The sequence below is a fragment of the Gymnogyps californianus genome, chromosome 7 (assembly GCF_018139145.2).
Source record: "Gymnogyps californianus isolate 813 chromosome 7, ASM1813914v2, whole genome shotgun sequence".
Taxonomy (NCBI): Eukaryota; Metazoa; Chordata; class Aves; order Accipitriformes; family Cathartidae; genus Gymnogyps; species Gymnogyps californianus.
Genome location: NC_059477.1, coordinates 23,331,610 through 23,344,547, shown reverse-complemented (window position 1 = coordinate 23,344,547; position 12,938 = coordinate 23,331,610). Strand labels below are relative to the sequence as shown.

Here is a 12,938-nt window from a genome sequence, read left to right as displayed (position 1 = left end):
AAAAAAAGAAAAAAGCCCATCTTTTTAACATACTTAAAAGAAACACAGATGTGCGGGAAGAAATAGTTACCAACTCCAGTTCATCAAAAAAAAAGTGGAAATTGTATTTAGTGAAGCAATATCGCACTGCAGCAATGTTTTACACTAGAGAAATGTAATAATACAACAAGAATGCCCCAGAAATTCATAATTATGTATATGGCAACAGACACAGTGTACCATTACTGCAACCCAGGCATGCCCCTTTGTCCTAATCTACAAAGAAAGTGAGAAGTCTTACGAACCTCAGCTACTCGTTAAAATTAACTACAAACTACTGGAAACAGAACTGTCAGTATATTTTTATTGTGCTAGTAATCAATTTGTGTGATAACTGTTCTATATTCCTTAAACAATTTCATAAATAAATTCAAACTTCATTTCTGCTAGAACCTAGTCTTTTCCTCTGAATAAAAAGAGTATGACTGAACTATATTTCTACTCCTTGGACAAGCTCACTTATAGACAACTCTTCTCAGCATCTCTCTAATCACTCTACAAGACTAGTAAGACTTTTAGGAATCATTAAAATCATGAAGTAAACTTACTTTACCAAGCAGAGCAAAAACATCATTGCCTTCCTGCAGTGCTTCATCAAAGTATTTCACAGCTTTTTTAATGTGAGTTTCTTTCCCACAGGTGAGATCAAGCCATGCTTTCAAAATCAACCCCTGTAAACAAAATATAGATTGGAACTCTTCACGAACTAGGTAGTAAAAAAAGTATACTAGATACAGTAATAAGTAGAAATAACCTGTCGTGGTTTAACCCCAGCCAGCAACTAAGCACCACACAGCCACTCACCCCTCCTCTCTCCCAGTGGGATGGCGAGGAGGATTGGAAAAAAAAAGTAAAACTCGTGGGTTGAGATAACAGCAGTTTAATATCTACAGTAAAATAAAATATAATACTAACTAATAACAATAAAAATATCATAATAATTGTAATGAAAAGGAAGATAACAAAAAAGAGAGAAATAAAACCTAACAAAACAAAAGTGATGCACAATGCAACTGCTCACCACCCGCTGACTGATGCCCGAGCAGCGATCCGCCCCTCCCGGCCAACTCCCCCCAGTTTATATACTGAGCATGACATTCCATGGTATGGAATAATCCTTGGCTAGTTCGGGTCAGCTGCCCTGGCTATGCTCCCTCCCAGCTTTTTGCACACCTGCTTGCTGGCAGAACATGGGAAACTGAAAAATCCTTAACTTAGGATAAGCGCTACTTAGCAACAACTAAAACATCAGCATGTTATCAACATTATTCTCACACTAAATCCAAAACACAACACTGTATCAGCTACTAGGAAGAATATTAACTCTATCCCAGCCGAAACCAGGACATAACCTAAAAATACAATAGAACTTAAAGTATCTATTTTAACTATTTAAAATACATATTTGAAATTATAACCAGTCTACAGCATAACCTAAAATTCCAGCATTAAATTGATCAAATAGTATACTTACAGGATTAAAAAAAACCTGAAACAACGGCACTGAACTAGTCTAACATGCTCAGCAGACAGAACAAAACCTTGCAGAAGTGATCGCATAGAACAGTAAGAATATTTTCTGTAAACATTTCTGCAGAATATTTTCTTAAGATTTTGTTTATATGAGACACTGAGAAACATATGGGGTGCTGACAAAGGAGAGAAATTTTAAAAAGGAAAACCTGTGTGCGAAGGGTAAAGATCTGACATTTCCCAAATTCCCAACAGTATTACATATAAAAAAAAAATACAGTACTTAGAACTTTTAAAAGGTGAAACATGTATTTTCATTGAAGGAATTATTACTTGTAATTAATGAATTTTATTTCTGTTATGTGTTCCAGACATTTAATTATAGCTTAAGTAAATCAAATCTATTTTAAATTGCTGGATTATTTAACCAAATTATAATTGCCATCAAAACAAAAATTTAAACTATAAAATATCACTAGCTCTTTTGTAACATAAAATTAAATAAGTGAGTCATGTATTTAAAACTCAAAGGTTAGTAGAAGAGCCATATTTTGTAATTGCTAACAATCAGGGTCATGATTTTGTTATGCAACAGAAGCTGGCTGAAATTCATATACTCAAGCATTTAAAAAAAGAGGGAGGTATTTGTCCTGGTTTCGGCTGGGACAGAGTTAATTTTCTTCTTAGTAGCTGCTACAGTGCTGAGTTTTGGATTTAGTGTCAGAATGATGTTGATAATACTCCGATGTTTTAGTTGTTGCTAAGTAGCGCCTATCTTAAGCCAAGGACTTTTCAGTTTCCCATGCTCTGCCAGCAAGCAGGTGTGCCAGAAGCTGGGAGGGAGCATAGCCGGGGCAGCTGACCTGAACTAGCCAAAGGGGTATTCCACACCATGGAACGTCATGCCCAGTATATAAACAGGGCGGAGTTGGCCGGGAGGCGTGGATCGTGGCTCGGGAACTAACTGGGTATCGGTCAGTGGGTGGTGAGCAATTGCATTGTGCATCACTGGTGGTTTTTTTTTTTGGTTGGTTGGGGTTTTTTTTCCCTTCCTCCCCCTCCTTTTTGTTATATTCCTTTTTATTACTATTATTATTATTATATATTTCATTATTACTATTGTTAGTATTATATTTTACTTTAGTTATTAAACTGTTCTTATCTCAACCCACGAGTTTTACTTTTTTTTTTTCCCCCTCTTTCCTCCTCCTCACCCCACTGGGAGGGGGAAGGGGGAAGCAGCTGTGTGGTGCTTAGTTGCTAGCTGGGGTTAAACCACGACAGTATTTTACTTCTATATAAGGAGTACATAAAGTATCTTATCAAAACAAACTGTATATATTAAGCAAATCATATTTCACTAAGTTTAAGCGCCCCTAACCACCTCCCCAAAAATCAGAAGTACACATAACTTTGTATTGTCAAACTAGGAAAAGAGATAAGCATAAGTGAACTTAGAAAAAAGGAAAACTACTTGTTTTCTATACATTTAAATGCTAATGTACATTTTTATGTATGTGCATGTCGCTCTGTAAAAACAAAAAAAAATTGTAATTATTTCAAATCCATTAAATACTTCAGCTGGAAATATTTCCTACTAAGCAACATTCCCAAATAGCGTCTCTTAAAAACAAAAACAAGCAAACAAAAACCAACTACTATGGTTTCAATAAGTAGTCATAAATACTGCTATTTTACCAAAATGTGGTATATTCTTAGACATATCCTTACTCTTTTAAGAAATTAACCTATTAATGCTTTGTGATGTCCTTAATTATTTAATTAGTAAAAATTAGCCAGTAATTAAAAATAACTACCAATTTTAATTAACAAGCACTGATAGTTCAAAAGCTAAGCCATTACTTAAATTCATAATGTAATTTCAGAAATTACTGTTTAGAATAGTTGCAGATTTCTAACTCACGTAATATCATATAAACCATAAAACTGTAGATTACAAATCAGAAACATTTGGTGTTTAATACTAGTGTCATAAGAGAACAATTATGCATTCAATTTTAACAGCTCTGCCTTGAAGATGTCTGACTACAAAAAAAAAGTTTTTTTGTTTTTTCTCTCCTTGAATTAAAGCTGATACCTCCTTTAAAAAAAAACAAACAAAAACCCACACAGTAAGTTTTCACAAACCTCTTTAAAGATTCTAGTGAATTTTGATGTCTGTATATAAATGCAGAAGACATTGCTACATATAACACTTACACAGATTTTAAAATGAATTACATTCAGTAAAACCCTAGGCAAGTTTTGCCTTTAACAACTGCTGAAAATTTAAATCCCTGATCCTCTGAGTATTTTTGAGTCTTCAGATGCAAAACAGATGTCTCCCTCTAGTGAGACTATCACGCTTAGTTTTTTGCTAGGAATTATGACGCTCAGTAGCAACCAGCAAAATTGGCATAACTACCTATTATTTCCATTGGTCAATGCAGACCTCTCATTTATTAAGTGAAAATGAATTCTTAGTGGACAAAAAAAATCATTATGGGAACTCTACTTGGCCCTGTCAAATGAATTTATGATATTAAGAAAGAAATTGTTAGAACAGAAAACAGTTACAGGAAACCTCCAAATAGCATTGGTGCAGTAAGTCTAGCTTCACAATATACATGGTCCTATTACCATTTTAAATAGGGGGGAAAAAAAAAGTTACCTCTTTACCACCACCAGAAACTTTGATCATTCTATCAACATATTCACGGGCTTTGTCCTCACGACCAAGATGCCACAAAAATAAGCCAGCAAAGTACAGAGCCTGCTGTCCTGCTGTTTTACGTTGCTCCTTCATTTTTGCATCCAACTCTAGAATAGCATCTCGATCTGAAAAGGTTTTGTTCAGAGCTTTTGTTGATAGCATCTCAAAATATTACAGAACAGTAGCACATAAGCCAAAGGCTTCCAAAGCAAACATTGTTTTCTGTATTGTATATTGATAAACACACAGGCAATCCCTCCCAATTAAAAATATTAATCAGATACAGATGTAAAAGACAGAAGAGGGTTCCCATCAACATGGTCATTTGTGCAAGAACCCTGGTATTTGTTAAACCTTAGATTTGTAGCTGAGACTTCTGCCAGATAAATGGAAACTTGACAATAAGGTTCACATTTATACCAGTGTCTGCTAAATAAGTAAACAGTTAACTGTAGAGCAACCCTAAAATGCTGAACACAGGACGATTTAGGTCAAGAATCTCTGGAAAATGTGTGATGTGTTTCTTAGCACTAAAGCTCATTTTCTTACTTCCTCATTGTTATTGTCAGTTGCTCTCATCAGGTTAATCCCACACAGAAATTTCATTTCGTGTGTGGGACTTACTGCCAAATATTTTCTTTTACCCACATTTATTTCTTGTCCTTTTTTAGGAACCATTAAAATCAAATGTCTGACTCTTACTGCCATTACCTTCTCAGAGAGTCTTGAAATGCATGATAATTTTGCTGCCCTACAGTATTAATCCTTAGGGACTCAAATGAGTGATGTCATTAGAGCTGTTTCACATCATACTGCTCAACAAAATTGCCAGTAACAGTTATAAATCCACGCAGTCAGGAAGATACCAGGGCAATAGTTCAATGACAACTCAGTTTACCTGATAAACTAACTCTGTTTTTGAGAATGTAATTCTTAGTAAAATAACCCCAGTTTTTAGATTGGAGAAAGGAATACCAACGTTCACAAAATTCTTTTCTCTGTTTGTAAGGTCAGGGTAACTTGAAAGGTAGAAATGGCATGGCTTTAATGACTTCTTAAATTGCAGTTCTGCCCAAAAGTACCGATATCAGACAAGAGTGAACAACAATCACAAGAAGCTTGATTCAATTTTTTTTTTCCCCCATAAAAGATTTTTCATCATGGTAGATGTCAGACTTATTTTTTTTTTTTTAGTGTTGTATTTTAACATTCAGTCTTACTCTTCACAGTTTTATGTTTTGGTGTTTTTGTTTACAATCTTGATAAGAGTCACTCAATTCAGTACTAGATACTACGTCAAATGCAAAGCTGGAGTATACCTTTTTAAATTAGGCAGAATTAGTCTACAACTTTCAGATCTTCACACACAGCTGTTTAAAATATGAAGCAGTATTGTCTTAATGAGCATACCTGGATTAGGGCTCTTTTTATGGGCATAAATCAGAGCCATCATTGTACAAAGTGACACCTCCTGTTTATTTTTAATAGACTCCAACTGTCGAATACCCTCTTGGATGTCACCTAGTGAGAACAAGCACAGAAAGGCTATAACATTTTTCAAGACAGAGAATATCAGCATCAAACCTCAATCTGACTTAAATTTTTCACTCTATTTTTTCTTCCGTGTTTTTGAAAACACTTTCTTCATAACTTCTTTCATTATTCACACATCCATTTTCACTTGTTTGTGCAAGTCTTTCAAACAGACACAACAAAGAAAAAAGCATCTCAATGCAGAGAACTTGAAAGGAGTTATGTGCTAGTTCTGCCAACTGCCATAAAGATGAAAATCATCTTTATTATTTGTTTTAGACAGGGCATTGAGCAGCTCTTTTTGCTCCTGTTTCTTTATATAGCCAGGATTTTTGCCTTGTTTGTGTGAATCTTTTGAACATCAGTAGAAGACACAATATCTTGAAAAATAGGAACGTATGATCATAAAACAAAAAAGTCAGGAAGTTTGGGAACAGATACAGCGCCTCAAAAATATTTTGAATCCTTCCTAGCCCCCTGCCACAGCCCTCCTCCACTTCGGGTTACTTGTTAGTATTCTGCGACATCCTTGAAATATGGGTTTAGCTAAATAAACTTCTCAAAACAGTTTAATGTACACAAAGATCCTCCCACTAGGTATTAGCCGTCAGCTCCTCTGAGGCAGACAGATACAACAAAATTAGATTGAAGGGAAGAGATATTAGCCGGAAAAAGCAAATTTATCTTTGTGATACAATGCAATGGGCATTTGGGCAGGGCTCAAATTCCTTCCAATGAACCCATTTACTTGGCCCACAGTCACGTAACCATTTAAAAAAAAAAAAAAAAAGAGGGAGATGCTCATTATTTCTCACTTCAGCACTATGTGCTCTAGACCAGTTTCATTCAAACTGGGGGGCAGGGGAATGGGGTGTGATAGATCATGAAACACTGGTAATTTTCTCAACATGGAAAACATTCAGACTCCCTAACATTGCTTGCTTTCTGTGTAGTAGACTAAAGCCTGAATTTTGTGACGCAAGGAAGACCAGAGTTTTGGGAGGCCGGCGGAGGGACAGGACACAACAACCAGCTTCCCAGCCCCGCATTACCTGCCCTCAGGGCGCCGTACGCCCGGTAGAAAAGGAACACCGGATCGCTGCCCAGACGCCCCAGTGCCTCATCCGCCGCTGCCCGGACGTGGTGGAAGTAGCCTTCTTGGCAGTAATAATTGAGCAGGGCCTGCGGGAGAGGCGGCCTCGGTTCACTCGTGCAAACGCTTCACCCCGGGACGCCAGGAGACCGCGCCGACCGTCCCGAACCGGCCCCGTCTGGCCGCCCGCCCTCCTGCCCCAGGCTCCACCGCCCTCTCCTGCGGGCGGGCGGGCGCTCTCCCACCAGTCCCAGTCCCAGTCCCAGTCCCAGCCCCAGCCCCAGCCCCAGCCCCACGGCCGCGGATATGCCCAGGGCGGGACGGCGCCCGGCGGCAGCGCCCACCTGTTGCACCTCAGCGTCCATCGTTGCTACCCAGCGCCGCTGAGGAGGGCCTCCGGAAGGGCGAGGGAGAGTCTGGCAGCACGCTGCCATTGGCTGGCTAGCAAGAGCGGCCACTGCCATTGGCTTGGAGGGAAAGGAGGCGGGAGAGACACGGGAAGAAAAACTTGTGGAAAACGCCGGAACGTGTCTGGCGGCCTATTGGGCCCTCGGGAGATGAGGGCGGGACCACCCGGACGGGAGGTCCCGTACCATTGGGTGCGAGGCGGAGGGGAAGGGGTTTGAACACACCTTGGCGGGCGGTGCTGGTTGGGGGTGCGGCGCCCCCTGTCGGCGGGGACGGGCGGTCTCGCCGGCTCTCAGGAGTGCTTACAGCAGTTAGTCTGTCACTGCCTGAATGCTGAATGGAAAGCTTTGAGAATTTGTTTATTTTCTTGCTTTTTTTGGCTGGACATACGACTAAGTGGCCCGCACTCCATATGTTTCATAATGTGTCTCAATACTGAGCACTTCAAGTTATGTGAAGCTTCTCTGTAGAAAGGAAATGGCAATGAGGTAAAATCAAATACAGAAAGTTCTCTTTTTTTTTCTCTTTCTTTCCTCCTAGGGAATTACAGAGTTGCAAAGACTAGTAAAATTCAGGTTTTCCCCTGGAGGTGAAAGCATCCTCAGTCATTGTTTCTAGACACAAGAAACAAACAGCCGTTGCTGAATAATGTTCCTTTAGAACGGTTGCGTTGTCCGTCCAACATGAAAACCATCAATAATGCCATTTAGGACAAGGAGGCAAACCCATCTTGCACTGAATTAGTAGGTGAAGCTGATTCTTCTAGTGGAGAGCGCTCAGAGTAAGCTTTCCTAACAAATTCATCACACATGGCACTACTCCACTACACGCTTCTCATCGCCAGTGTCAGGAAGGTGCCAAAGAAGTAATATGTAACCATATTTGGTTTTCCTTGTTGGCCAAGATGATTCTCAAAATTTCCTGTTATGTTTAGGTGATGCCCTACTTGTTCTGAAGTAACATTTTGGCTTCTGTAACATTGAAAACCTAAAGCAGTCATGGGAAACAAGTATTTTTGCATGGCCATGGCCTGTGATCTGCAGTGACAGTGGCATAGTTCTCATTTATCTTAAAACTATTTCCTTGAGAAAAGCAAAGTTTAAAAAGCTGTGTGTAGAATATTAAAAAATATTATTCAATTTACTACCTTATTTTTGAAGCAGTCTATTATACCTGTCAGTTTGTGGATAATTTACATACTTTTTAAGGTAACCCTTTAAGACATATTTTGTCTACCTATTAATCTGAAAATACTTCTCTTTTCACTTTGATACTTGCACTTTTCTATCAAAGTTTTAGACTTGTTTTTCATAATGCATTTCAGAACAATTTGAACGAGAAACATTTTCCTCCCTCGAAAGATTTGTGATGAATTTCAGGGAAGATGCTATGAAATTTTATTTATGAATTAGCAACTGAGCAAGCATACAGAATACAATTGCTCATAAACTGGTTTTATACTAAGTTCAGTATTCACCTCTGAGTGTTTTCATTGTAAGTTGTAGGGGAATGCAATATAAAATTATGTGAGCGTATAAAATGAACATTTTCAGAAATGCACTGAAGAAATTGATAAAGAATAATCAACAGGCCCACTTTCCAGCTGCATTTGCATTTTTCCATATCAGTATCCACAAATGATAGCTTCTAGGAATGTGGTGCTTCCAGAGAGATTCTTAAAAATTCCTGAGGAAAAGACCAATGGTTATTCACTCTGACGCCAATTCACCTTTTTCAGAAATGCACTTGAATGCGAGATGTTCTGTAGCCTATTTGTGAATAGTAACTAGCAAGAATAAACTGGTTCTCATAATCCAATGATTATGATCCAAGCTGGGGAATGTTATGTATCTAGTACTATTTTCAATTCTCATTTTCTCTTTGTAAACTCATAAATTCTCAGTTCTCATTCCTGTAAATGCTCTGAGCCTCCTGGGACACAAAGACACCTCTGGTATTTGATGGTTGAGTACCCCACTGAATGGAGTTGCTGCATGAACTCAGGAAGTTACGCAGGGCAGTACTATTGATACATACAGAATCATCATGCTCAGTGTCTAACACGCATTGAATTAGAAATTCCTAGTTGGTGACTAGCAAGCAAGTCCCAAGGATTTGCTTATGTGGAAAAACAGTATAGCTGGCTGTAAAGGTTTTTAATATCCTCTCGTTCTGTGCTTTTAGAAGCATACTTTTTTTATATTAATGTCAGATAATAAAGACAAAAGGAACATACAATAAAAAATGTAATCTTTATTATTTCGGCGCATTAATAATGTTCTTTAGCATCAGTTATGGTAATAGTAGCATTTTCCTGCATGCAGTTCACTAATACAGTATTAGTCAATAATTTTAATAAAAGTAATCTATATTTAATTTTCCTGTGTAAGAAACATAAAATGTCCTGATGTGTTGGATTATACAATTTTGCTACTTTCTCTTTGTGAAAAAATATTGTGGACCCAAGATAACATTTAAAACTCTTCTAGTGCAGCATGAATCAAAAAAAATCTGTGAGTAAATATGAGAAAAGATTAAGGATTCTGTGAAAGAAAGGTTGTATCTGAAAGCTTATGATGCAGGCACTGCTTAGACATTCAATTTGAACTTTACACCATTTCCCAACTGAAAAAAACCTTAGATTTTTAGAAGCAAATTATGAACTTATTTCGCAGAAAGTATTGACATGTTTGCAAATATTGTAAAAAATAAGAACCTACAGCTATCCATTCTCTTAGTTATATCCTGTTCTCTGGAGTTCTTCTGTGGAAAAGTGCTATGGACAGAAAGTAACAAAAATGGGGTGACATCAACCTGAAGATAAAATTCAGTCCTTGTTTTATGTACATAATGCTGAAAAATAAAATAAAATGATTTTTACAGTATTTATATTTGCTTATAAAATTCTAACATTATTTTCAACAGGTTTAGTAGTTTTCAACATGTCTGTACAGTTTGGATATACACTATATGCTTTTCACTGAAAATTCAAAAATGTAAAACAAATAATCTCCTAAATAGCTGCAAAATATTGCTTAATGATATGGAGGAATGAGGTCTTGTTGAGTAGTTTATTTCATTTAGCTCTGATGTATGGCTTCCCATATTTAAGAATCCTGGACAGTCAAAGGAACAGCAGCATAGGCAATATAAACATGCATTGATAGCATCCAAACTATCTATAATGGTAGATAATACGTAATTTTACCTGTTGAACGCTTGCACACTACACTTATTGTGGTACATATTTGATGCAATAAATGTGCTAAGGTCATTATCTGTTTGCTCAAACATGCACCACAGGTTAAAAATTACTATTTACATAGCAGAGGGCTTTTCATTAACACGTACAGCAACATCAACCTTACTGAGAGCTGAAGATGGCTAAACAATACTGCAGGATAAAGCAGAACTTTATAAAGGGCTCTTTTTGATCAATTTGGAGGGCTGAGGCAGATTGATTTAGTATTTGTATGCAGAAAGACATTTGACAAAGACAAAATCTGTGACTCCAGACCCAGAAAGAAGTTTGCACTTTCTGGAACTTAACGGTCTGTGCAAAAAATAATCCATCTCTACTGTTCTTGTGAGTTATAGGGGACTTTACAGGCATACCAAGACTCATTTGGATGTGATACAACACAACATGAATACATTAATTAAGCACCTCAAAATCTGTTACTCCTTTCCAGAAACACTGTGCTAAAAAAATCTGTTGTTCTTTGTGACTTAATGTTATTTTCATGCATGATCTATAAGTGCAGCATGCCTTCATGCAAGTCATTTCTGTGTGTATATTAGTCATATAATAGAACACCTGGCCCTTGTACCTGTAAAGGTGTACTTAATCCCCTTCCCCAACAGAAGCCCCATTTACAAAAATAGTCACATATAATAAACAACATATGAATAAAAATAAGATGAATCCACCAACACAGATTTTGTAAAAATATGATGTGTGTGGCAGTTGAAATGCAAACAGTGGATACAGTTACCGTATTGTTTTATGCTAAACACACAAATACTTGGTTTGCACCCCTTTAACTGGTCCCTACAGTCTGAGTAGCCATTTTTTCTCTCCTCTTCAGCAGTGTCAGCTGGTAGTGAGAACAGTAACCTCCTGTGAAGGTTGTTTCCCCGTATCACAGTCACAGTCACTGACGAGGCGTCACTGTCTTTTAATAGGCACTAACCTTTAATGTACAGTATATTTGTAAAAATTGTCAGTTTGGCATAGACCTCCAGCAGGAGTCCTGTTGACACGAACACATGATCCTTACAGGCTATGAGCTCTTTTGCACATAGATGATTTTGCTTGCTATTTGCTTTTATTTCTGAACATCTTTGTCTTCCTTTTCATGCTTTTCTTTGACTGGCCTTGTTACACAATCATAAGAAGGTGGACAAACTGCTGTTGATGCAGTTATATCGGTTTTCTCTGTAAATGAGTTTTCATTTAACTTGTCAATAAGGATTTCATCTTTCATGCCCTGACCAGCCCCTCCTTCAGTTTTGTTTTTGTTATAGATAAAGGAAGCCTGTTTTACTGTTCGTTTTAAAAGGTGACGTCTATAAGCCCGTTGAATAATGACAGCAGATACTTCCTCCTGTTTTCTTTTTAATGTGGTTGTAATTGGTTCATAGGAAGCTTTTGAAGGATTGGATGCCATAAACCGATCTTCCATCTGTATTCTGAGGGCATCCATCTCCCCACTTTCCCCCAAAACACGCTTTGTGAAAGCAAACAAGATGTCAAGGCAGTGAATTCTGTCACCGCTTACCATGGGTAGATCCATTGCAATAAGCTGGACTTTGTTTGGTTTGGGTAGATGAAGAGGAGGCTCAAGTGCTGCTGCAAAATCAGACAATTTCTCGAATTCCATGAATTGTGTTGCATCGGGATCAAACTTCTCCCAGACTTCATAGAACATCTCAAAGTCATCCTCGCTCAAGGGTTCAGCACTTTCTTCAGTAGCAACACCAAAGTTCTCCAAAATCACAGCAATGTACATGTTCACCACTACCAGAAATGATATGATAATGTAGCTGACAAAGAAGAAAATCCCAACGGAAGGGTTGCCGCAGTCACCTTTAACGGAGCTCCCCGGATGAGCTTTATGGGGGTCACAGTCTGGCTCCCCACTGTTAAGAATTGGGGCCAGCAAACCATCCCAGCCAGCAGATGTGGTAATTTGAAACAGGCAGATCATGCTGTTGCCAAACGTTTCAAAGTTGAACATGTCATCTATACCAGCTTCCCTCTTAACATAGGCAAAGTTGGACATGCCAAATATCGCATAGATAAACATGACCAGGAACAGCAGCAGACCAATGTTGAACAAAGCAGGAAGAGACATCATCAAAGCAAAAAGCAGAGTGCGGATTCCCTTAGCGCCTTTAATGAGACGCAGGATTCGACCGATTCTGGCAAGTCGGATGACTCTGAATAGTGTGGGGGATACAAAATATTTCTCAATCATCTCAGCTAAGAACATACCTAAAACAGAAAAAAATAAAACCAAGATACATTACCACTTAATCTCCATATCATAGTAGAAATTTAGAAAAATAGTTTTAAAATTGGTGGTTCTATGTAGCAATTAAAGATATTCTGTAGATTCCACTTGCATAATTTCTGTTATAGCAGTTATGCTTAATATTTGCAGGTGCAATATATCT

General features: G+C 38.0%; 2 protein-coding genes across 2 annotated transcripts in view; both read right to left on the bottom strand.

The window, feature by feature from the left end:
* TTC21B (tetratricopeptide repeat domain 21B) overlaps positions 1–8,070 on the bottom strand; it is a 44,582-nt gene extending 36,512 nt beyond the window's left edge. The window contains exons 1-7 of the mRNA XM_050900019.1: positions 7,985–8,070; positions 7,310–7,390; positions 7,196–7,277; positions 6,811–6,940; positions 5,636–5,746; positions 4,184–4,350; positions 588–710 (exon numbers count right to left, since the gene is read on the bottom strand). Of these exons, the coding sequence (XP_050755976.1) occupies positions 588–710; positions 4,184–4,350; positions 5,636–5,746; positions 6,811–6,940; positions 7,196–7,277; positions 7,310–7,390; positions 7,985–8,070 (780 nt within the window). The remainder of the gene's footprint in view (positions 1–587; positions 711–4,183; positions 4,351–5,635; positions 5,747–6,810; positions 6,941–7,195; positions 7,278–7,309; positions 7,391–7,984) is intronic.
* Positions 8,071–11,587: 3,517 nt separating this feature from the next.
* The window catches only part of LOC127018233 (sodium channel protein type 1 subunit alpha), a 73,134-nt gene continuing 71,783 nt past the window's right edge, over positions 11,588–12,938 (bottom strand). The window contains exon 28 of the mRNA XM_050899725.1: positions 11,588–12,756. Within this exon, the coding sequence (XP_050755682.1) occupies positions 11,588–12,756 (1,169 nt within the window). The remainder of the gene's footprint in view (positions 12,757–12,938) is intronic.